The 27,366-nt window shown below is 38.3% G+C and overlaps 1 protein-coding gene across 1 annotated transcript in view; it reads right to left on the bottom strand.

Annotated features, from left to right (window-relative positions):
* The window catches only part of LAMA2 (laminin subunit alpha 2), a 606,337-nt gene that overhangs the window by 167,142 nt on the left and 411,829 nt on the right, over window positions 1–27,366 (bottom strand). The window contains exons 28-29 of the mRNA XM_073789582.1: window positions 25,423–25,540; window positions 9,859–9,993 (exon numbers count right to left, since the gene is read on the bottom strand). Coding sequence (XP_073645683.1) covers window positions 9,859–9,993; window positions 25,423–25,540 — 253 coding nt within the window. The remainder of the gene's footprint in view (window positions 1–9,858; window positions 9,994–25,422; window positions 25,541–27,366) is intronic.

Below are 27,366 nucleotides of genomic sequence, written 5' to 3'. Positions count from 1 at the left end.
GCTTTATAACAAAGTGAATCAGTCATACATAAACATATGTTCCCATATGTCTTCCCTGTTGCGTCTCCCTCCCTCCCACCCTCCCCATCCCACCCCTCCAGGCTGTCACAAAGCACCGAGCCAATATCCCTGTGCCATGCGGCTGCTTCCCACTAGCTATCTACCTTACTGCGTTTGTTACTGTGTATATGCCCATGATTTCACTATTGAAGGATAAGTCCAGACTCATGCATAAGATCTTTGTTGCTAAATCAAAATTTACTGACAATAATCAGTCCTCATGATATATGAATTATCTGCAGCAGCTGATATTTCTGGCCACTCTTTATTTGAAATTTTCTCTTCCTATGGGTTCCTTAATTGTACAGTATGTAGATTGTTTTCCTACCTCTATGGCTACTCTTTCTAACCCTCCTTCATGGATTCTTCTTCCCTTTTCTGTTGAGTAAGATTGGGGTCCTTGATGCTAATTTTGGCTCTTATCTCTTTTCTTTCCTACATTTTCTACCTTGGTGATTTTAACCGTTACTAGAACTTCAGCTATCTTCTATGTACCCCAAACTCTAAATTTTATATATATTCTGCCTAGATATCTATCTCTAATGAGTTCCAGACTTACGTTTCTAATTGCTTCTTAGCTAGGTCTTATTGCATAATGCAAAAGCATTTGAATTTGAGATGTCAAAAATCAAGCTCATCTCTTTTAAAACCTGCTAATACTCCTGCATTTCCCATTTCATTTGAGGTCACTATCATCTCTCTGGCATGGCAAGACCTTTATAATCTGGCTTCTGTTTACCCCTCCAGCCTTCTGTCTAGCCACTGCAAACTTTGCACTCTACGCTAAACCCATATGCAGCCATCCGAAATTCTCAAATTATGCAGTGCTCTCTCTTACCTCTAGGACTTTTCATATGCAAATCCCTTGTTCTGGAATGCTTTTCCTCCTCTTGCCTGGCTAACACCTATTCATTCAGCTCTCATTTTCACTGTTGCTTTCTCTAATAAACATTCCCTGATGCCCCAAGTCTGGGCTAAATGCTCCATCTAGCTCAACACAGTGACTGAAATATGTTGACATTCAATGACTATTTTGAATGACTGCATAAATGAATGCATGTTCTAGGTATTATAGAGGAAACTGGTCAGGCTTCTTAAGATGAAAAAGGCCAAGCTTCAAGTCTGATGACTTTGCAGAAAGGTGGTTAGCAGGGAAAGAGGATTTGTCGTATTTGGATATTGATTTAAGTACCATAATCCTCTCTTATTCAATCATCCAAAGGAACCACTGTATTTTAGCAATAAAATAGCCATTCCATATTTAACAGTAGCATGGTGAGCGATAATGGTTCCAAGATAAAATAATTATCTATGAATTGCAGTCTCAAATCATTCAGCAAGGTGCCAAATGATGAATAAGTGTCAACTGGGGAGTGTTTTAAGAACATATTTTATAGTTACAGAAATGAACATGTGCCCCAAAATGCATGGAATCTAGAACAATAACTGTCAGCTTTTGCCTTTGGAAAAAAACTAACTGCATGAGTTATTTTGTGTAACCTCCTATAACATTGACAACTGAATCAAAACAATAATGCTAATCATTACTAAAAATACAGAGGTTGAAAAACATGGTTTGCCTCTTTTATATCTACAATTCTGTATAATTTCTTCACAGAGAAAGCAAATATTTTAACTTTCTTTGGACAGTCAATCTTTCACAGGGCTGCTGACATACTAAACTTGGTTAACGGAATCAAATGTCCCTGTTAGGTCCACAAACACAGCACATAAATCATGATGCTATTTTTGAAACTTTTTGACATCGACCTTTCGTATGACTTTCCTGTCTGCTCTGAAATAGTGGACATAATATTTCTCTTGTATAGATATTAATCTTTAGGAACAATTTTTATATTTTAGATGCCTAATGAGAAGTTTAATTATCTCAAGATTAATATGTGCTACTATCTTTTCAATAGTAGATTAGAATATATGGCATTTGTTTCTGTTTTTTGTACATGGGAAAACTGGTGGTATATACTTTTCCACTAGATCAAATGAATATCATATTTATATTTGGAATCTTAAAACTAAGATGAGAAGTTACTTAACCTTCTTTCCTTATAGGGATGCCTCTACACATTCCTTGACATATTATTAAATGCATGGATTCTTATAAGGCAGCCCTTTTCATCTTGTATAACTACAAGCTATAAAGTTTTTCCTTATGCTGAATGAAAACTTGTTTCACTCTAATTTTTAGTCAGTGATCCAAATTCAGCCTTCTGAAGCTATGCAAATTAAGTCTAATTCCCATTTCCTGGGGAAAGTCCTCAAATATCTAAAGAACACTATTATTTCCTAAATCTTTTTTCAATCTAAATATCTTTTTTTTCCCCAAGCTAAACAGCTAACAACCCTGGTTACTCAGAATTTCTCTTAAAATAGAGATTATAAATTTTGCAAATATATTTAATGTACTTCCTTCCTTGATCTTGATCTTGTACAAATGAATCTGTAGTCAAGTAAGAACTCCTATTTCACAGAAATTGCTACTATGTGTCATTTCCTTCGTTCTTTCACTTAAACACTAGAATATAAACTCCTAGAGGGCAATGTTCACACATTCCTCATCATTATTCTCCCAGCACCCACCACAGTGCCTGAACTTTGGAAATACTTATTAACAAATGCCTCAAGGATGAATAAACAAGTGAACCTACCGAAGTTCAAAACCTATTCTATTAATTTCATCTCGTTAACTGTAGCTCATAGTTCCACCTGCTAGGCTCTTTTTGATTCTTGACCACCATTCAACACAGTAGGTATAACTTCTAGCTTTACATCATCTGAATATTTGATAGATCTCATCCAAATCACTGATACAGATTTTGAACATGACAGGGTCAAGCACAAATCCTATGCCTCATTATTGGAGACATCTCTAGAGCTTATTCGAGGTCAGGCTGTTCAGCAACTTCTAACTTCTGTTAACTGATTACCACTTGACCCGTATTTTCAACCATGTTTGTGAGGATATAATGAAACATTCTATCAAATGCCTATTTAAACAAACCAGAGTTTGAACCATAGATCTAACCCTTAGAGGCTTATGACTTAAGCAAATTATACAATTTCTCTCAGCATCAGTTCATCAACTGTATTAGAAGGAATAATCCTGTCTGTCTCATAAATTTACTGTAAGAATAAATGAGAAAAGATCTATCTACAGTGGCAAGCCCTGGTTCTGGTACATAGATAAGGTTGGACACATGGTAGCTGTTACCATTTTTACTAAATTTGACATATGATTTATCACACTGTCTGATGAATTTGAAACTATACTGAGATTCAGGGACCTAGAGTCTCAGATATTATATACATAGTAACTCTAGCAATTAGTTTGATATGTTTTGTTTTGAGGGAACCTATTCTGATTCCTAATAAGCACTGTTTATGTTTCACTGGAGATCGAAATCAATCTGTTTATCATATTCTACAATACTTTCCTTTATAAAACCTGGAGTGGGGCTTCCCTGGTGGCGCAGTGATTGAGAGTCAGCCTGCCGCTGCAGGGGACACGGGTTCGCGCCCCGGTCCGGGAAGATCCCACATGCCACGGAGCGGCTAGGCCCGTGAGCCATGGCTGCTGAGCCTGTGCGTCCGGAGCCTGTGCTCCGCAACTGGAGAGGCCACAACAGTGGGAGGCCCGCGTACCGCAAAAAAAAAAAACCACAAAAAACAAAAACTTGGAATGACATTTCACTGCTTTCCATCCTGTGACAAATTTCATATTTTCATGATTTTGCAAATATTTTTCATATATGGCTCTTAATCACACTGCAGATTCCATCAGTATTCTAGGGTATAATTCACCTGGACCTTCAAATCAAACTCATTTAATCAGCTAAAAGTGTGATTACTCTCTCTCACAATCTCCAGGTACCATTTTGCAGTGGATTTGAAACCCGAGTCTAATGCTTTTTAGCCAAGGCACTGTAAGTTAAATTTTTTTAGGATTAATTTTCAGAGTTATAATGAAATGCGAATAATTCCTATCTTGGTAAGAGGTCAGATAGATTAAATAAGATAAGGTTTATAAAACACCTCATATACAGTAGATTATAGCTATGAGATTATTTACTGAGGATATAGCTAATTGATTAACCACAGATACTGACAATGTTACAGACAACAGGGCAGATCAATGATAGAGATTTATTTTATCCTTTTCATTTTAAAACAAGAATTGTGATAGAGTGAAAATAATATTTCCACAAAGTATTTGGTCTTGAGAAGTTATTTGCACTAGCTGGGACTTCAATTTTCTCACGTAAAATATAGGAGAAATAATATTGACTATAGAGCTATAGTGATAATTAAATGAGAATATATATGTTTATAAATAAATATAGGCATAGATGTGTGTGTTATATAAACTCTGAAAACTCTATCTATCTATCTATCTATGTGATTGTGTATGTGTGTGTATGTGTGTACTGATTAGTATTAGTTCACCTACCTCTTCTCCCCCTTCTGGCTTGGGGTTCAATATCATGTAGGTTTTACTCCTCCATTTTGAAGAAAATTTTCCTTAAGGGGTAATGGTCACTGAGCTATTGGTAATCACATGCCTACGTGTAGGATTTATTAGCACCTACAAAGAAGCAACAGCTCTCTTGTAAGTGTCATGAGGAATTATGAAGAGAATAGTTACAAAATGATGTGGGTTTTATTTAACAGTTGAAATGCCTAGCCTGTGAAGTTTTCTATAGTTTCGTTTCTTCTCTACCCCTTATTTTTGAAGAAAGGAATAAAGAAAAAAGAAGAAAAAGTGAGAAAATCTAGCATAGCGCTGGATATAACGGTGGTTTTTACATTAATTTTTGATTATTTATCATCTGATTGGTTCTTAGACTATAAATAGTGGCTAACATGTATGGTAATGATCATCTTTATCATCACCAATCATCATAGCTATCACTTCCACTATAGAGCTTATCACAAGCTAATTAATGTTCTAAGCCTTTTATCTAGTATTTCACTGAATCCATAGAAAAACTCTGAGTAGGTACTATTCTTACCTTCATTTTATAAATGAGGAAATTAAGACACCACTGAGGCTAAATAAATTGACTAGGCCCACACAGCCCAAAAGGGATGAAGCCAGGATTTGAATCAAGGCAGTCTGATCAGAGTCATGCTTATAACCACTATACCAACATAGAGGGCATTGCACTGTGTAGTGGATATGATATTAAACTGGGAAACACAGTACAAATAGTAAAGAAATCAGTATGCTTCAGTTGCCTCAGTTATAGCATCGGAGTAATAATAGCTATTTTCTATTTGCCTCATGGGGCTGTTTCAAAGATAAACAAAGTTGTCCAAATTCAGAAGTTATAAGTTCCCTGAAGGAAAATATAAAAATTCAGAGCACGGCAATTTATACTAGCTGTGCATGTGTGATGCACCTATGTATTTATTTTTTACTTCATCTAGGGATATCTCAGAAAATAGACCTCTAATAAGGATCCTTAAGGCACAAAAATAGATATAATAGCCTATTGGTCAAAACAGGACAATATAATGACAGCAAATTTTTATCCTAAATAAAAATGAAAGTAAACTGTATATTTTGTGAATGCTTCTAAATTATTCATATGGAGTGACATTACTATTAAAAATTCCAGCGACGATTGCATAAGAAAGAAAAATGCATTTAATTCCCACTTAAGAATGCATAAGTTAACCACATTCCTGAAATTATCTATTGAATTTTACAAGCCAGTAGATTGGTGAAAAAAATGCTACACTTAAACCAAATCATGATTATTTCAAGAATTTAAGGATGGGTAAGACCTTCACCTCCACTCCAGTCCTCACAAATAAGCATATGATAAATTTCCATACTCTGCCTTGATTGAAAGAAGGTATCTTTAAGAAGTCAGGAATAAAAAGAAGTTTTCTTAACATGATAAAAAATATTTACCTTAAACTAATCACCAGCAACATAGTTCGCGGTGAAAGACCTGAGGCTTTCGTATTAAAATCAGCAATAAGATAGGAAGCTGACTACCCTCCTATTTAACATTTTTTGGGAGACTTAATCAATGCAAAAAATGAAATTATTATACTAGATACAGCTCTGGCAAGGAAGACACAATTATAGCTATTGCAAATATTATTGTTGTAAATATAAAAATAACTGTAAGAATCAAGCAAGAAACTTCTAGAAGTAGAAAAAAAGTGGCTGGTATCAAACACATGTAAAAAATATATTTTGTCAATATTTACCAGTAATGACCAGTTAATAAATACACTGAAACAAAAAAATGTAATGCTCACCATTAAAAAGAAAATGTAAGATAAATGGCAATAATTTTAACATTAACAAATGCATAGCCCATACGGATAATATTAAAAACTGTGAGACATAAAATGTTTGAATAGAGAAGAGTATCATTCCTGGGTTTAGGGAGGATAGCTGAATAGTGTAAAGTTAGCAATTCTTTACAAACAGCTTTAATGCATTTTCAATAAAAATTCCAGTAATATTTTTTGGGGAAGAGATTAAAATAGTGAATCAAAATGTCATTTGGAAGAATATATAAGTACATCAAGTTAAGAAAATTAGGAAAAGGAGAGTAGTAAAGGGTCTTGCTTTACCAGAATTTATAGTGTACTATAAAATGAAGGTAATCAGAACATTATAATAGGAAATAAAAGGTAAGCAGAAAAGAATAGATGATTCTTTAAATATATCTTAAAATGAACAAAAGAAATGTGTATATATTCAGATACCATGATGTGTCAAGGAGAAAAGGAAATATTAAAAAATAAACGTTTCTTTAAAGTAACATATTGAAGGAAAATTATCTCCCCACATTATAATAAATTCTGGAAAGACTAAAGAGTTGGATCTAAAATTTCATCATAGAAATAATGGTAAATATTGTGAGATCTCAGTATAGATATTGAAAGTCATTGCCTGGGTGAGATCACCATGAGAATGAGTGTAGTCAGACAAGCAAATTGCTCCAAGGATTGAATCCTAGGAATACCAGTATATTGATTTCAGGTAATGAGGAGAAAACAGCAAAGAGGACTGAGAAGGAGCAGCCATCTAGCCTGAAAAACCCTAGACTGTCATGTCCAGAAAAGCAAACTGAACAAAAGCTTCGAGAGGAATGGCTGCTTCAGAGGAGCAAATGCTGCTGATGAATCAAGCACAGTGAAGAGCGGAACACTAGTAGTTGGTATAACGTGGTGGAGGAAAAGCCTGATTTTAGTAGTTCAAGGGAGAATGGGAGGAGAGAAATTGTAGACAAGAGTATAAACTCTTCTCTATGTGAAAGGAGAGGAATGAAGTGGTGAAAATCAAGAGGGGAAGTGGAGTCAAGAGAGATTTATTTATTTGTTTGTTTATTTATGTTTTTTAAGATAGAAGAAGTACCAAAAAGTGATTCAGAAGGGAGGGGAGAATAGGCATGGCCAGAGTGATGTCCTTGAGTGGGAGGGAGGGCTGGGATCTAGAGCATAGGTGGCAGAGTTGGTCTTTTCTACAAACAAGAACAGTTCATCCAAATTGGTGGAAAAACCAGAGTCATTGCACACAGATGCAGAAAGCTAGGTGCATGTGTTAGTGGGAGCTTGGGTTAGTTCTCTTCTGATTGTTTTTAATTTCTCAGTGAAATAAGAAGAAACAAGGCCATCAACTGAAAGTAAGGATGGAAATGGGTCTGGGAAGGGTTTGGGATTTGAAGAGGGATGAGAAGGTAGGAAATTATCACGCAGGAATGTGAGAGAGGCACTGGACTGGAGAAACGTGGCATGATGGAAGAGCAGAATAAAGGTTCCCTTTGAAGTGAGTGATAGTGAACGTACGGTGAGACTAGTCAGCATAGTCGACTATTTTCCAGAGCCACTTTCAGATTAGAAGGCATAGGTATTGGAGGAGTAGGATTTAACCGGAGTTGGAATTCACTGAGTAAACATAAGTAAAGGAGTGGTAATAAGAGAAATGAACATTACAAAGCAGTGATATTAAAGAAGAGTCATGGGACTTCCCTGGTAGTGCAGTGCTTAAGAATCCGTCTGCCAATGCAGGGGACACGGGTTCGATCCCTGGTCCAGGAAGATCCCGCATGCCGCAGAGCAACTAAGCCCATGCACCATAACTACTGAGCCTGTGCTCTAGAGCCCACAAGCTGCAACTACTGAACCTGTGTGCTGCATCTACTGAAGCCCGCGCACCTACAGCCCGTGCTCCGCAACGAGAGAAGCCACCGCAACGAGAAGCCTGCACTTGCGCAACTAGAGAAAGTCTGTGCACAGCAACGAAGATCCAACGCAGCCAGAAAAAAAAAAAGGGTCGTGAATATTAAGCTGGTTAAGAAAGTGAGGGCATGAGAAACATAAGGAATGATAAAAATGTGAGCGTCGATGATGAGACAAAATGTTGACATTGAAGTACTAAGAAGAAGTGAACTGGAAAGAAAAGAAACGGTGGTCAAAGAGAGGATAGTTGACATTGAGACTATAGAGGCACTCAGTTCCTGGTAATGACAAGTTCTCAGACAGGCTCATGGAGTGAGGACAAGACATGGGAAGAGTCCATTTTATGGGCATCAAAATCACCAGGAATTATGATAGGAGTGGTGCTACAGTGAACGGCAATGATACAAAGGAAAAATCTTCAAGGAATGAGGTGGGTGACCTGAGGGTTAGTGAATGGCTTCAACAAGCAGGTGTAGTGGGCAAATGGATGGAGACCTGAGATTCAAAGCTAGGTGTTGTTACAGAAGAGAAAACAAGGATGACCTGAAAGTGGCAGCGAGGAGCAGGGCCACAGCCCCGCCCTCAGGCTCAGGGAAATGAAGAGTGTGAGAAAAAACAGCGGCTTCCACTTGAGACCGCTGCCAGGGGAGTAGTGTGTTGGGAAACCAGGTTTCAGTTTGAGCAAATAAAGAGGACCTCAAAAGAAGAGGGAGATTACGTAGGGGATTTTGCTGATGTCTGGTCATGAGTTCCACAAAGCTCCATGAAAGAGCTTCAGGAGACGAGGAGAGGTGGGAAATGAGTTCAGCAGAGGAGACACCCAGAGATGCCTGGGGACTAGAGTCTGGGGACCCTAAGTGGTGACACAGGAAACCTGAATTTCTCCACAGTCCTGATTGTTCCAGGGGTGACAGAGTAGGGTGTTAGCAGGAATGTAATAAGGACAACAAAAAAATAAGAGCAGTAAACTGTTTTAAAGAAATGGTTAAATTATGGGATATCAAATCAAAGATAGTAAAGATTTTAGAGACTATTTAACAACATAATATGCTCATGATATGTACATTTTTTAAAATGCAGAACATAAAACTACACCTATGGTGTCATATAAATCTTCTTTATAAACACATACATAAAATTGGTGGGAAACACATAAAATATTAAATGTTTATGTTCAATTTTGGGTGACTTTTATTTTTTTCCTTAACACTTTTCTATGATTTCCAAATGTCTTACGAAGAGCTTATTTTTATTTAAAATCAGAAAAAAACCCTCATGTGATTTTTAAATAAATCGTTGTGTTGTCTGGTATTTGTCTACGATGCTGTTGATAATAATATACTATTTCTTGACATGAGCAGTGGTTTTTCCAGTTGTAACTTTTTAATTACTTTAAAAAATGCATAATATGGTAAATGTATTTTTTTCCCACGTTTTGTTTCACACACACACACACACACACACACACACACGTTAAGTCCCCTGCAGGTTAGCTGACCTCTGCACTCAGTATATGAATATGTGTAAAGAGAAATGAGCACACGGGCTTTGTTCAAGAAAGGCTCAGATGAATACCTGGCATATGGAGGTTTCAGGGTCACACAGGCTGCTGTGTCCATGACACTGACATGGAACACAGGTGCCCAGGGCTGGTCCAGGGGTACGGCCACCTGGCTCAGAACGCAGTCGATAAAATCCTGGCATGCATGCCTGAAAGAAAACGAAGCCAATTAGGACAGCCAACTTGGAAATCTTTCTTTAGTAACACTTGGGTTCTTCAGTAGTTAAAAAGAAGGATTTCTTTCCCCTCATCAGCAGTAAAGGCAACACCACTTAGAAGCAATGAATGTCACTTTTGATTCCTAATGTGTATTCTGCCTGGTCCATAGAGTATACAAGCAGTGTCTGTGTCATCAGACTTTAGCAAAGGAAAGCTGTCATTTGCAAATACCACTCAGCCTGGACAAACTTCAAATAGTCTTCTTTTTCTTGAAACAAAAGTTTGTTTTTAAATAAAATTGTCATATGGACTAAAGAGAGAATTCCAGTGTCCTTGACAACCTAAAATCTGCTTCCACTGTGCTTGATGGGTAACTAGGAAATGTCCAATGAGACTCAGAAAAACATTAAATAAATAAAAAAGTGTCATGGTCATGTTATTTATATCGGTATAATTAGAAGACTATAAAAGTAAGAAATTCAAAATAATAAAAGCTCTACATGTCTTGGGAATATTAGGCCACCAATAAAATGTATCTTTCCTTGATCTAGTTTTTTCATTTTGCAATAAAAATCTGAGAGCAAACAGGAAACCGCTAGCAAAGCTGACATATGCAAAATCAAGACTTCCATCTTCATTTGGGTTTATTATGTAAATGTATCAAGAAACATCTCTGGCTCTTTGAAAGAAAGCCCAGAGCTCTGAAGAGGGAATGAGAACAGTCTTGTGTTTTGGGCTCAGATCTCTCAGTGTGCAAAGCTGCTGCATTTATTAGCCATTGTTTGATTTATGAGTAAGAGATAGGAGTTAGTTTTCCAGATTCCACTGCAGATTATAAAGGGATATTAGCTATGTAAAAATTTTTTCACAGGATATTTTGCTCCCATTGATGAGAAAAGTGATTGCTGAATAAGCAGGGGAAAAAAGTGAATTAAGAACTTCTTACTGCCTTTGCATCCTTTTGGTTCTGGACTAGGTCATCCAGAGTGGAGTACGTAGAGGCTCCTTAGAAGAAAAACGATCAACAGTCTGCACTCTCCGTGTTTGTTTGATTTGGATAATGTGAGAGTACTTCAGTTAAGCATTTAAGAGTCTCTCTGCTTTTATCTCAGCCTATAAGAAAGTCTAATGAGATTTAATAATATCCTGGATTTGAGCAAGCTGATAAAACTGGGAATAGTATTCAAAATATTTTGAGTCCTATTTGTCTTATAGTGGACCTAAGATATTTTAATAAGTTTATTCATATTCTTGAAAATAAAGGTTCATTTTTGCCTTTGTTACCAAATAAGGCCTGGAAATTATGGCTGAGGAATTCATTTAAGCATAACTGAAGAAACAATCCAAGGTGTGTTTAAAAATTTTACCTAGTATGGGTTGTTCCAGTCCTGGTGTGTGCTGACTGTAGAATAAAACTGGATTTTCTTTATATAGATTTCATCGCTGGATACCTATATAATTATTGTTATTTTACTGGTATATTTGCTTGGGGGGTGTGTGTGTGTGTGTGTGTGTGTGTGTGTGTGTGTGTGTGTGTGTGTATGTATGTGTGTGTGTGTGTGTGTGTGTGTGTGTGTGTGTCTTTAAAAATCACACAAATTGAGAGTTCCTAGCTCTACTTTTTATATCAAACAGAAGTTTAAAAAAAGTCTTAGAAGAAGAATAACATTAAGAAATGGTACTTTTCATTGAGGAATCATAAGAAATTCAATGTTATGGACTGAAATCTGAAGGTGAGCACCGCAGGTAAAGTTTACACCCAGTTTCTCTTATTACTATGGCTCTTCTCTGGAAAGAGTAGGACAAAGTAGAAAAGCACTCCAGTGCGGGTAAAAGTCTGGGCTCCAAGTCAAGCTCTGTGTGGAAGCTTTTAGGCCTGTCTATGTGATTCTCAACCCTGGCTGCACATAGAATCGTCTGAGGAGCTTTAAATACGGATACCTGGCTCTGCCCCCAGAGAGTCTATATAATTGGTGGAGACTAGGGCCAGGGTGTGTTGTAAAACTCCCAGGAGGGTCTAATAAGCAGCCAGGATTGAGAGTCACTGGCACACTCCTCATTCCCTGCTGGGAATGTGTGTCTTTGAAGGGCGTACAGACTCTGGTACTATAACATCAATGAATAAGGAAGCCTTGATTTTACTAGTTAGTTTTTCCTGAGGGATACACGCAAGTCGTTTGGTGTCGTTGAGAGGTGGTTTCCTCATCCCACAAATGAGCAGATGTATTAACTCAGTTGATTTCTGAAGTTTCTACAGTTCTAACACTCTAGATAAATTTTGTGTCCTTATAAACTTCTGAGTTAGAAAAAAAAAAAGAAAGACTATTTTGCAACACAAGAATTAGAAACTTCAAACACACTGTAAAGGAATGAGACATATTTATTTCTCTTTAATCTCCTCCTTTCATGGACCCTGTATTTATTTTTTCCATTTTTCAAATATTTGAGGCTATTTTTCAAAATCAGACGTTTTTCTTGTCAGTCAACTGGGGCAAAATTCATGAGAATGATTATATTTGAGTTGGGCAAAAAAGAGGAAAGATAATAGCTACTTTTTAAAGTCCCATCTAAAATTCTTTCTGGAACAAAATAAAGAATTACAGAAAAGCAAGTACATAAACACTGTCCTAATCTTATCCATTTTTTTTTCCTAACTCAAACTTTTCCAAAGTTCTCTTCTTGCCTTGTGCTGAAACTATTCAGAGCTCAATTTTCTTCTGCTCTCCTTCCATCTTTAATTTGTTTTCATAATATGGTACCCCATCATAATGTTAGAATCAAATTGCACAAAAATGTGGGAGGGAGGAAAGAAGGGAATGGGAGACAAAGAGAGTAAAGAGGCAACACACTCCAGGTGCCGGGTTACATACCGCAGAGTTTAACCATTAAAAAAATAATAGATACTTGTGCTGTTGCCAGTAAAAACACTGTCTTGTATCTTTACATGGGTTTTGCAATCAGACAATCCTAGGTTTAATTCCTGTTTCACCACTTACTACATATGACTTATGCACGTTTTAAATACTGTGGGCTGCAGCTTCCTCACGTGGAATGTAAGGATGTTGTATAACTTACTAGTTGAGTATTAATGTAGCTAGGTTTTTTGAAACAGACTTAGGTAGGTTCAGATTGCTGTTTTCCAACTGTGTGATAAAGGGCAGGTTTCCTAACCTGCCTGAGCTTCCATTTCCTCACCCATAAAATGGGAATTATAATGTGTTTAATGATGTTGGTGTAAGTGTATTAGGGAATGCACTTGACATTGTGCAGCATACAGTAAGCACTCAATAAATGGTCAGTTTTGTGTGTTTTTTTAATAGGGTTGTGAGGATTAAATGAGATGATGTGTGTGTAGTGCTTGAAATACAATAAATCAATATGGGTGCCTCTATTCCAGATAATTTTTTCGATATAGTCATCGAGAATACACTGAAAACAAAGGCAACAGTGATTGTTCTACACTGCATTGGGAAACAAAATTACAATGTATGCCACTTACCCATACCATGTTCTTTAATATTTTAATGTATATGAAAAGAGTCTTTGGGTCTTCCATGTGCAACTGAAGTGGTAAAGAGCATCCCTAGAAATGTGCATGTGTAAGAAAAAATGTCTAGTCTCGCTATTTTGTCTTTTGAGTTTTATGAGTTGATAAGAGGTACTGTTTGAGGATTTAAAAAATTATTGTTGATAGCCAATTGACAGCTTGTGAGTGGTGATCCAGTACACACTAGCCATTCAACTGTGAGCCAGAAGCCCTAATAAAACATGATGGAGAGGGGAAACAAGATGAAATGAGCAAAATATCATTAGGAGATCACCTGTGAATTTCTGACTTCCATGATCTTATTGCAGAGAACCACATATTCAGCATTGAATAGTTTCCATTTCTACCTACAACCTAACCTGAGTTTAGGTCAGTTTAGGCAACAATGTTAACCGAGACAACAGTGACGAGTAGCTTAGGTAAAGTATGGTAAACTCAACGGCTCCCACACCAACAAATGTGGTGAGGAAATTGTGTTATTTGACTTCTAAAGGTAACCTAGTCTCTACTTTAAATCATAAATTATAATAAGTAAGCACTTCTAGAACTGAAATTTTTAATGAACAGGGCTACAGTGTTATAACCCTACAGGTAATAGGCAAGGCTAAGTGTCTTCACAACTGGCTATATTTACAATGGTAACCAACATTTAATTTTGTTTCTTTGCAACCACATTTCTGGATAAAAACATGAAATGAGTAGCTTGTAAATGCAAATGTCTCTAGAATACCTTACATTTGGTGAAAATATTGTAAAGGTATTGCTTTGCGTATTCATGACCCAAAGCATATGTTACTAGAATGGGATGTATTATTTCAAAACTGTCCTTAGTTCTTGCTTTGATGATTAGATTTTATGCCTGAGTAATTACACTTTAGATTCAAGATGAATTATAAATAAGATGTATAATGGATTAGAGGCAATGGGTTGTGGAGAAAACCTCAGGTAGCTTATTATAAGAGATAGGTCTTTATCCCCTAATCTCTCCTCTAAGATATTACTGTAATTATTGTCTGTTAACAGGAGCTTAAGTGAAATTCACAGGACATAGGTGAAGCCACCAATGCAGATAATAGTTTGTATGTGTTTCTAGTTTTTCTTGATTTTCTTCATATTTCATTGGCTTTATTTGTATTTGTATTGGCTAATTTATATTTTCATATAATGATGGAAAATTACTAAAATTAATGGGAAAGTGTGTTTTAGAATATACTATTTAAAAAGCCTGGTGGTCATAATAAGATGAATTTTAACATTTCAAATCTGGAATGGAAGGTAGATTGCATTAAAATAATCTGACTCTCTGCTAATATTTTGGTTCATAAGTGAAGAGTACTCTTTAAATAAATGCAGAAAAATATAGCTGTAGTAACTTGCTCTTCAAGATATATAAGGTCAATTTTGACTACTTAATATCGTGTATAACAAAATAACATTGCAGAATTAGAGAATGTTAGAACTTCAAAACCCAACCTGTAATTTTATAGATTGGATAACTATATAATAACTAAGGCCTACAGCAATTAAGGTATTGACCAAGGTTACACAGTGAGACAGCAGTACAGCCAAACACTCCCTGGGATAAAAAAAATTCCACCTCTTGTCTAGAAAAATCTCAAATTCTATCTTTTATCTTTTTCATGCTCATTGGAAAGGTAGCATATTTTGTATGTGCCTCTGTCACTGCCCCATTTTTCACATCTACAATGTGTGTGCATATATGTATTTCACACATATTGGGTTGTGCATATAGGTACAATATATATACTTACTGGTATATGTACAAATGGATACATGTGTATGAACGAGTTATGATTTAATAATGAGATGGATTATTTGGTCATTTATTAGATCAAAATATACACATTCAAATAAATATTGCTGTTCAGAGCAGTCACAAAACTATAAAATTATTCCAAGGATATTTCACAGATATTTGCAGTTATTCTTAGGAAATTTGTTTTCTGACCTGTGTGGAATTCATACAATGGCAACTAAGTTGAATGACATTTCAATTTGCAAAGGAGCTTTCATATGTATGATTTCATTTAAATTAATCCTCATGATGATTCTATGGGTATGAAAACCCCAAAGTTCAGCAACTAAGAGCAAATGTCCTGTTCAAGTGGAGAAGCTAGGGAGGATTCACCGAGACCAAACTCCTTTTTTCTTTTCATTGTGCCATGCCACCTCTCAAGAGATTTATATTCATTGTTTTTTAGTGTACTTCACCTGCCTTGTGAGCCACACTTAATAAAACTTCTCAAATCCTATTTACAAAAGATATACAAAATTACAGTCCTCCCTCATTATTGGCCAGGAGATTAGTTCCATGAGTCTCTGTCAATGCTTAAGCCCCAGAGTTGGTGCTCTCATATCCGCTGGTATGGCATTAGTGGATTCAACCAACCATGGATGGAATTTTTGATCTGCAGTTGGTTGGATCTGTGGACTGGAAACCCGTGGAGGGTCCATTGTATATTTACTGAAAAAATTCATATATAAGTGGACCCAGGCAGTTCAAATTCATGTTGCTCAAGGGTCAACTGTATTTATAAATAAATCAATAATTAGATCTATAACTACTTATTCCATTAATAATATTATTAACCATATTGACTTTGGTTATTATTATTATGACTACTACCAGGCACTGTGATAAGCGCTTAAGTTCTAGTTCATTTAGCCTTCATGTGATTCTTGGGCTGTGGGTACGGGAGATATTAAAAATATCTAACTAGTATGCAGTGGCCACCAACCAATCTGACTAAGGGGAAAGAATCCATGCTGCAGGGCTGGAGCAGGTCCTGGAGGTCCCTCCCAGGCCCAGCTTTTATTTGTTTCACTGTGGAGAGGACTATAGGGTCTGCAGGAGAAGGGGTGAGTGTGGTGGCAGTTACTCAGGGGCTTGGAGATTTACCAGCTGAAGCTTAAGCAGGTTTACAAGCTGCACAAGGTCTCAGTCTTAGTATATGATGAAGTAGAGATTCAAATCCAGGTGACTTTTTCAGCAATTCCACCTCTCCCTAGATCATACTCTTCCTATTAAGATTTAATATTTGGAGAGAGTAAGGGAAGATGGCGGAAGAGTAAGACGCGGAGATCACCTTCCTCTCCACAGATACACCAGAAATACATCTACACGTGGAACAACTCCTGCAGAACACCTACTGAAGGCTGGCAGAAGACCTCAGACCTCCCAAAAGGCAAGAAACTCCCCACGTACCTGGGTAGGGCAAAAGGAAAAAAGAATAAACAGAGACAAAAGAATAGGGACGGCACCTGCACCAGTGGGAGGGAGCTGTGAAGGAGGAAAAGTTTCCACACACTAGGAAGCCCCTTCGCGGGCGGAGACTGCGGGAGGCGGAGGGGGGAGCTTCGAAGCCGCGGAGGAGTGCACAGCAACGGGTGCGGAGGGCAAAGCGGGGAGATTCCCGCACAGAGGATCGGTGCCGACCGGCACTCACCAGCCCGAGAGGCTTGTCTGCTCAACCGCCGGGACGGGCGGGGCTGCGAGCTGAGGCTCTGAGGCTAGGGTTTCGGTTTCGGACGGAGCGCAGGGAGAGGACTGGGGTTGGCGGCTTGAACATAGCCTGAAGGGGTTAGTGCACCACAGCTAGCCGGGAGGGAGTCCGGGGAAAAGCCTGCACCTGCCGAAGAGGCAAGAGACTTTTTCTTCCCTCTTTGTTTCCTGGTGCGTGAGGAGAGGGGTTTAAGAACGCTGCTTAAAGGAACTCCAGAGACGGGCGCGAGCCGCGGCTAAAAGCGCGAACCCCAGAGACGGGCGCGAGCCGCGGCTGAAAGCGCGGACCCCAGAGACGGGCGCGAGCCGCGGCTGAAAGCGCGGACCCCAGAGACGGGCGCGAGCCGCGGCTGAAAGCGCGGACCCCAGAGACGGGCGCGAGCCGCGGCTGAAAGCGCGGACCCCAGAGACGGGCGCGAGCCGCGGCTGAGGGCGCGGACCCCAGAGACGGGCGCGAGCCGCGGCTGAGGGCGCTGACTCCAGAGACGGGCGCAAGCCGCGGCCGGAGGCGCGGACCCCAAGGCGGGCGGGAGACGTTGGGGCTGCTGCTGCCGCCACCAAGGGGCCTGTGTGCGAGCGCAGGTCGCTCTCCACTCCCCTCTTCCGCGGAGCCTGTGCAGCCCGCCACTGCCGGGTTCCCGGGATCCGGGGACGACTTCCCCGGGAGAGCGCACGGCGGGCCTCGGGCTAGTGCAGAGTCACGCCGGACTTTGCCGCCGCAGGCCCGCCCCGCATTCCGTGCCCCTCCCTCCCCGCCGCCGGCCTCCATACGCCAGAACCCCCGAATCAGCGGCTCCTTTAACCCCGTCCTGTCTGAGCAAAAAACAGACGCCCTCCAGCGACCTACACGCAGAGGCAGGGCCAAATCCAAAGCTGAGCCCCTGTGAGCTGTGAGAACAAAGAAGAGAAAGGGAAATCTCTCCCAGCAGCCTCAGAAGCAGCGGATTAAAGCTCCACAATCAACTTGATGTACCCTGCATCTGTGGAATACATGAATAGACAGCCAATCATCCCAAATTAAGGAGGTGGACTTTGGGAGCAAGATCTATGATTTTTCTCCCTATTCCTCTTTTTGTGAATGTGTATGTGTATGCTTCTGTGTGAGATCTTGTCTGTATAGTCTTGCTTCCACCATTTGTCCTAGGTTCTATCCGTCCATGTTTTTTTCTTAAAATTTTTTTTCTTAATAATCAATTTTAATTTTAAGAACGTTATTATACTTTACCTTCGTCCTTTCTTTCTTTCTTTCTTTCCTTCCTTCCTTCCCTCCTTTAGACAACGAATCATCCCAAATTGAGGAGGTGGTCTCTGACAGCAAGATTTATGATTTTTCCCCCTTTACCTCTTTTTGTGAGGGTGTATGTGTACGCTTCTGTGTAAGACTTTGTCTGTATAGCTTTGCTTCCAACATTTGTCCTAAGGTTCTATCCGTCCCTTTTTTTTTTTCTAATTAAGAATTTTTAATTCAATAACTTTATTATACTCTATTTTATTTTTACTGTATCTTCTTTCTGTTTTCCCTTCTTTCCCTCCTTCCTTCCTTCCTCCCTCCCTCCTTTCGTTCCTTCTTGCCTTCTTTCTTTCCTTGCTTCTTTCTTTCTTCCTTCCTTCCTTCCTTCCTTCCCTCCTTCCTTCCCTCCTTTAGACAACGAATCATCCCAAATTGAGGAGGTGGTCTCTGACAGCAAGATTTATGATTTTTCCCCCTTTACCTCTTTTTGTGAGGGTGTATGTGTACGCTTCTGTGTAAGACTTTGTCTGTACAGCTTTGCTTCCAACATTTGTCCTAAGGTTTTATCCGTCCTTTTTTTTTTTTTCTAATTAAGAATTTTTTAATTCAATAACTTTATTATACTTTATTTTATTTTTACTGTATCTTCTTTCTTTTTGTTTTTCCTTCTTTCCCTCCTTCCTTCCTCCCTCCCTCCCTCCCTCCTTTCGTTCCTTCTTGCCTTCTTTCCTTCTTTGCTTCTTTCTTTCTTTCTTCCTTCCTTCCCTCCTTCCTTCCCTCCTTTCCTTCTTTCTTTCCTCATACGTCTACTAATTCCCTCTACTTTTTCTCCCTTTTATTCTGAGCCGTGTGGATGAAAGGCTCTTGGTGCTCCAGCCAGGAGGCAGGGCTCTGCCTCTGAGGTAGGAGAGCCAACTTCAAGACACTGGTTCACAAGAGACCTCCCAGCTCCAGATAATATCAAACGGCGAAAATCTCCCAGAGACCTCCATCTTAACACCAGCACCCAGCTTCACTCAACGACCAGCAAGCCACAGTGCTGGACGACCTGTGCCAAACAACTAGCAAAACAGGAACACAACCCCACCCATTAGCAGAGAGGCTGCCTAAAATCATAATAAGGCCACAGACACCCCAAAACACACCACCAGACGTGAACCTGCCCACTAGAGAGACAAGATCCAGCCTCTTCCACCACAACACAGGCACTAGTCCCCTCCACCAGGAAGCCTACACAACCCACTGAACCAACCTTAGCCACTGGAGACAGACATCAAAAACAGGAGGAACTACGAACCTGCAGCCTGCAAAAAGGAGACCCCAAACACAGTAAGATAAGCAAAATGAGAAAACAGAAAAACACACAGCAGATAAAGGAGCAAGATAAAAATGCACCAGACCTAACAAATGAAGAGGAAATAGGCAGTCTACCTGAAAAAGAATTCAGAATAATGATAGTAAGGTTGATCCGAAATCTTGGAGATAGAATGGACAATAGAATGGACAAAATGCAAGAATCAGTTAACAAGGACCTAGAAGAACTAAAGATGAAACAAGCAACGATGAACAACACAATAAATGAAATTAAAAATACTCTAGATGGGATCAATAGCAGAATAACTGAGGCAGAAGAACGGATAAGTGACCTGGAAGATAAAATAGTGGAAATAACTACTGCAGAGCAGAATAAAGAAAAAAGAATGAAAAGAACTGAGGACAGTCTCAGAGACCTCTGGGACAACATTAAACGCACCAACATTCGAATTATAGGGGTTCCAGAAGAAGAAGGGAAAAAGAAAGGGACTGAGAAAATATTTGAAGAGATTATAGTTGAAAACTTCCCTAATATGGGAAAGGAAATAGTTAATCAAGTCCAGGAAGCACAGAGAGTCCCATACAGGATAAATACAAGGAGAAATACGCCAAGACACATATTAATCAAACTGTCAAAAATTAAATACAAAGAAAGCATATTAAAAGCAGCAAGGGAAAAACAACAAATTACACATAAGGGAATCCCCATAAGGTTAACAGCTGATCTTTCAGCAGAAACCCTACAAGCCAGAAGGGAGTGGCAGGACATACTGAAAGTGATGAAGGAGAAAAACCTGCAACCAAGACTACTCTACCCAGCAAGGATCTCATTCAGATTTGATGGAGAAATTAAAACCTTTACAGACAAGCAAAAGCTGAGAGAGTTCAGCACCACCAAACCAGCTTTACAACAAATGCTAAAGGATCTTCTCTAGGCAAGAAACACAAGAGAAGGAAAAGACCTATAATAACGAACCCAAAACAATATAGAAAATGGGAATAGGAACATACATATCGATAATTACCTTAAATGTAAATGGACTAAATGCTCCCACCAAAAGACACAGATTAGCTGAATGGATACAAAAACAAGACCCTTACATATGCTGTCTACAAGAGACCCACTTCAGACCTAGAGACACATACAGACTAAAAGTAAGGGGATGGAAAAAGATATTCCATGCAAATGGAAACCAAAAGAAAGCTGGAGTAGCAATTCTCATATCAGACAAAATAGACTTTAAAATAAGGACTATTAAAAGAGACAAAGAAGGACACTACATAATGATCAAGGGATCGATCCAAGAAGAAGATATAACAATTGTAAATATTTATGCACCCAACATAGGAGCACCTCAATACATAAGGCAAATACTAACAGCCATAAAAGGGGAAATTGACAGTAACACATTCATAGTAGGGGACTTAAACACCCCACTTTCACCCATGGACAGATCATCCAAAATGAAAATAAATAAGGAAACACAAGCTTTAAATGATACATTAAACAAGATGGACTTAATTGATATTTATAGGACACTCCATCCAAAAACAACAGAATACACATTTTTCTCAAGTGCTCACGGAACATTCTCCAGGATAGATCATATCTTGGGTCACAAATCAAGCCTTGGCAAATTTAAGAAAATTGAAATTGTATCAAGTATCTTTTCTGACCACAACGCCATGAGACTAGATATCAATTACAGGAAAAGATCTGTAAAAAATACAAACACATGGAGGCTAAACAATACACTACTTAATAATGAAGTGATCACTGAAGAAATCAAAGAGGAAATCAAAAAATACCTAGAAACAAATGACAATGGAGACACAACGACCCAAAACCTGTGGGATGCAGCAAAAGCAGTTCTAAGGGGGAAGTTTATAGCAATACAAGCCCACCTTAAGAAGCAGGAAACATCTAGAATAAACAACCTAACCTTGCACCTCAAGCAATTAGAGGAAGAAGAACAAAAAAACCCCAAAGCTAGCAGAAGGAAAGAAATCATAAAAATCAGATCAGAAATAAATGAAAAAGAAATGAAGGAAACAATAGCAAAGATCAATGAAACTAAAAGCTGGTTCTTTGAGAAGATAAACAAAATAGATAAACCACTAGCCAGACTTATCAAGAAAAAAAGGGAGAAGACTCAAATCAATAGAATTAGAAATGAAAAAGGAGAGGTAACAACTGACACTGCAGAAATAAAAGAGATCATGAGAGATTACTACAAGCAACTCTATGCCAATAAAATGGACAATCTGGAAGAAATGGACAAATTCTTAGAAATGCACAACCTGCCAAGACTGAATCAGGAAGAAATAGAAAATATGAACAGACCAATCACAAGCACTGAAATTGAAACTGTGATTAAAAATCTTCCAACAAAGAAAAGCCCAGGACCAGATGGCTTCACAGGCGAATTCTATCAAACATTTAGAGAAGAGCTAACACCTATCCTTCTCAAACTCTTCCAAAATATAGCAGAGGGAGGAACACTCCCAAACTCATTCTACGAGGCCACCATCACCTTGATACCAAAACCAGGCAAGGATGTCACAAAGAAAGAAAACTACAGACCAATATCACTGATGAACATAGATGCAAAAATCCTCAACAAAATACTAGCAAACAGAATCCAACAGCACATTAAAAGGATCATACACCATGATCAGGTGGGGTTTGTTCCAGGAATGCAAGGATTCTTCAATATACGCAAATCTATCAATGTGATAAACCATATTAACAAACTGAAGGAGAAAAACCATATGATCATCTCAATAGATGCAGAGAAAGCTTTTGACAAAATTCAACACCCATTTATGATAAAAACCCTGCAGAAAGTAGGCATAGAGGGAACTTTCCTCAACATAATAAAGGCCATATACGACAAGCCCACAGCAAACATCATCCTCAATGGTGAAAAACTGAAAGCATTTCCACTAAGATCAGGAACAAGACAAGGGTGCCCACTCTCACCACTCTTATTCAACATAGTTTTGGAAGTTTTAGCCACAGCAATCAGAGAAGAGAAGGAAATAAAAGGAATCCAAATCGGAAAAGAAGAAGTAAAGCTGTCACTGTTTGCAGATGACATGATCCTATACATAGAGAATCCTAAAGATGCTACCAGAAAACTACTAGAGCTAATCAATGAATTTGGTAAAGTAGCAGGATACAAAATTAATGCACAGAAATCTCTGGCATTCCTATATACTAATGATGAAAAATCTGAAAGTGAAATCAAGAAAACACTCCCATTTACCATTGCAACAAAAAGAATAAAATATCTAGGAATAAACCTACCTAAGGAGACAAAAGACCTGTATGCAGAAAACTATAAGACACTGATGAAAGAAATTAAAGATGATACAAATAGATGGAGACATATACCATGTTCTTGGATTGGAAGAATCAACATTGTGAAAATGACTCTACTACCCAAAGCAATCTATAGATTCAATGCAATCCCTATCAAACTACCATTGGCATTTTTCACAGAACTAGAACAAAAAATTTCGCAATTTGTATGGAAACACAAAAGACCCCGAATAGCCAAAGCAATCTTGAGAACAAAAAGAGGAACTGGAGGAATCAGGCTCCCTGACTTCAGACTATACTACAAAGCTACAGTTATCAAGACAGTGTGGTACTGGCACAAAAACAGAAAGATAGATCAATGGAACAGGATAGAAAGCCCAGAGATAAACCCATGCACATATGGACACCTTATCTTTGATAAAGGTGGCAGGAATGTACAGTGGAAAAAGGACAGCCTCTTCAATAAATGGTGCTGGGAAAACTGGACAGGTACATGTAAAAGAATGAAATTAGAACACTCCCTAACACCATACACAAAAATAAGCTCAAAATGGATTAAAGACCTAAATATAAGGCCAGAAACTATCAAACTCTTAGAGGAAAACATAGGCAGAACACTCTATGACATAAATCACAGCAAGATTCTTTCTGACCCACCCCCTAGAGTAATGGAAATAAAAACAAAAATAAACAAATGGGACCTAATGAAGCTTCAAAGCTTTTGCACAGCAAAGGAAACCATAAACAAGACCAAAAGACAACCCTCAGAATGGGAGAAAATATTTGCAAATGAAGCAACTGACAAAGGATTAATCTCCAAAATTTACAAGCAGCTCATGCAGCTCAACAACAAAAAAACAAACAACCCAATCCAAAAATGGGCAGAAGACCTAAATAGACATTTCTCCAAAGAAGATATACAGACTGCCAACAAACACATGAAAGAATGCTCAACATCATTAATCATTAGAGAAATGCAAATCAAAACTACAATGAGATATCATCTCACACCAGTCAGAATGGCCATCATCAATAAATCTAGAAACAATAAATGCTGGAGAGGGTGTGGAGAAAAGGGAACCCTCTTGCACTGCTGGTGGGAATGTGAATTGGTTCAGCCACTATGGAGAACAGTATGGAGGTTCCTTAAAAAACTACAAATAGAACTACCATATGACCCAGCAATCCCACTACTGGGCATATACCCTGAGAAAACCGAAATTCAAAAAGAGTCATGTACCAAAATGTTCATCGCAGCTCTATTTACAATAGCCCGGAGATGGAAACAACCTAAGTGCCCATCATCGGATGAATGGATAAAGAAGATGTGGCACATATATACAATGGAATATTACTCAGCCATAAAAAGAAACGAAATTGAGCTATTTGTAATGAGGTGGATAGACCTAGAGTCTGTCATACACAGTGAAGTAAGTCAGAAAGAAAAAGACAAATACAGTATGCTAACACATATATATGGAATTTAAGAAAAAAAAAAATGTCATGAAGAACCTAGGGGTAAGGCAGGAATAAAGACGCAGACCTCCTAGAGAACGGACTTGAGGTTATGGGGAGGGGGAAGGGTGAGCTGTGACGGGGCGAGAGAGAGTCATGGACATATACACACTAACAAACGTAGTAAGGTAGATAGCTAGTGGGAAGCAGCCGCATGGCACAGGGATATTGGCTCGGTGCTCTGTGACAGCCTGGAGGGGTGGGATAGGGAGGGTGGGAGGGAGGGAGACGCAAGAGGGAAGAGATATGGGAACATATGTATATGTATAACTGATTCACTTTGTTATAAAGCAGAAACTAACACACCATTGTAAAGTAATTATACCCCAATAAAGATGTTAAAAAAAAAAAAAAAAAGACTTAATATTTGTAAAATTTAAATTGGTTCCACAAAATAAAGATCTAGAAAATCTACCAATTCTGAATATAGTCAAAGGAATATACTAGAAAGTAAAAAATGCAGTTTTAAAAATATAATGACTGAGTGACAGCGGCACTATTGGAACAATTTATGTCCTTCTGAGAAGTCTATGTTAAAGGGAACAGTCTGATATTTACTGCCTAAGTTTTGTCATGTTCTATATAAAAACAATCTTTCAAATCCCAATACAATCTTGTCTCATAATCACTGCAGTTTAAATGTCTCTGTTCAGAAAAGGTGCCAAGAAAACAGATCAGATACAATAAAGGGGCCTTAAGAAAACATTCTTATCTCCTGACTGTTTCATATTTTTACAAATCTTTTAATTTTTATTAGATATTCCCCTTGAGTTGTGATTCCTACTTCTAGGGAGCAATAACATCATCCTCTTCTTACTGCGTCTCATACTGTGAGTGGAAGATCAGATAAAATAGGTTGAGGGTATGCCTGAAAGTAAAACTGACTGTGGTAAAGGTGGTCCTGGGAGTATTTCCATTTGGCTGGTTGAGTGGGACTTGAGAAGGTTAGTTGGATCCAGCTTACCTCACAGGACAAGCCAGAATAGCCCGGGGGACAATCACATCTTTCTATCAAGTGAGCTGGAGGAGTCATTGCTGTGATGCGTCCTGGTTCAGCTACCTCCATTGAGATTTCAGAAATCCTGGAACAGCGAGCAAATTCTTAGATGGGGGTACCAGTAAATTAAGCTTACCCAGCAAACACTCAATCCTGAAAGAAGGGTCTTCTCAAGGTTTTGTCAACAACCACAAACTTGTTCTATTGTTTTGAAGCTGCTAAATTCTAGGGGCTCCGTGTGCCACATTTTATTTCAGCATCTTCGCTTCCTCAAAGGGTGAGATTACACATTAGCAAAATATTCACATAAATCATAAAGCATTTAGGAAATTAGATGTCTGATGTCCTATTGAGAAGTTATTATAAAGAGTTTTCCTCCCACTTTTAAAAATGTGAGTGGCTTCAGGTAGACATGGCCAATTAGTTAGACATTTTCATTCTTTCAAACAGACAATCCAAGGTCATTCCCTGTTGGAAAATCTCCAGTCGTTACTAGTGAAATTGCTTTTAATTTGCAACCAGTCCCAATTTCTTGCTCTTGAATCTCTGAACGTCCTTTCAAGAACATTAGAAAACCATCTAGGAAACGACTGAGCATAAGCTAGTAATATTGATAACTTTCTGAGGATAAAGAACCTCTCAAATTAGTCTTTTGTTAACTTTATTGAATAAATCCTTCAAGTAACTTAACCCACCCTTCCTATTGGCGGAAAGGTCCTCATAATTGAAAAAAATTATTCACAATAAAAATGTTGATACCCTTTGTAATAATTTGAAATTATACATTAAAAAATATACACAGTCCATAAACTCACACTATTTCATGACTAACTGGTAACATGAAATGTTCTGCAAATAAACTTTTTTTTTTGCAAATAAACTTTTAAACGAGACAATGAATAGTTTTGCTTCACTAAAACACACCTCTAAGAGCTTAAGGAGCTTGAATCATAAACTTTATAACAAGCATAGGTAGGTTTTATTGACACTGAATTATGAAGGCGCATTCTGACTTGGCTCCCATTGTAATCTACAATCTGAAGACCAGCCAGCCTTTATGAAACACATGTTCAGTTAAAATTCAGATTTCATGCTCCCCTCATTATAGGACGCACAGCAGTTGTGATCTGTAAATAAACCACTCCCCTCCTACAAGAAAGACTCTGGGTTCTCTGACGGAGTAGGAAGGTAACTCGGTGTTTGTTGCAAAGTCATCTCTGCTAGTATCTCATGGTATTTTATAACCTGAGGAGTTTCTAGCATCACCTTCCCTTCTCTGGCACGTGCATGCACACAACAGACTAGTGAGTATTTAAAAACCAAGTGAAACCTGAATGGTGTTAGCAACAGACATTTCTGCAACACATCATTATTTTTCCTCAGGGAATCAGAGAGGAACTGTTTTGCTTGAATCAGGGATTTGGCCAAACTCAGGCATCTATTTAAATGAATACTGAAAAACAAAGTCGTTAAGTTCTTCAAATAAATGTAAGACAGGACAAAAGCAAAGAAAAAAGAAAATTTCAGCATTGTAATATGTACAAAGTCAGAACCTCAAACCACATGTATAACAAACTCTCTGCTTCTGAGACTATTTAAATTTGTAACTGAATAAAGATGCAGCGTTATGTGTTAACTGCTTTGAGAGGAAGACTCAAACATATCTCTGACCTTTGTCAAAATTCCACTGTCTTACAAAATCAAGTGCTGATACACTGCTTTATTTGTTTTTATCGTTACTAGATGTTCACTCTAGTTTTTATTGAGCCTAGAAAAAGTGAAGTATTTACTTACTCTAGTGTTTAAAAAAAGGAACTCCGAAGCCAAAGGATATTATTTAGTGAGCTATATGAAATAAAGTGATAAGAGAAAGAGACTTACGGGGAAAAAAAGCAACCTTACAGCAAAGAA

Source organism: Tursiops truncatus, chromosome 12 (genome assembly GCF_011762595.2).
Source record: "Tursiops truncatus isolate mTurTru1 chromosome 12, mTurTru1.mat.Y, whole genome shotgun sequence".
NCBI lineage: Eukaryota > Metazoa > Chordata > Mammalia > Artiodactyla > Delphinidae > Tursiops > Tursiops truncatus.
Note: the sequence above shows the minus strand (reverse complement) of the source record. Positions and strands in the feature narration are given on the sequence as shown.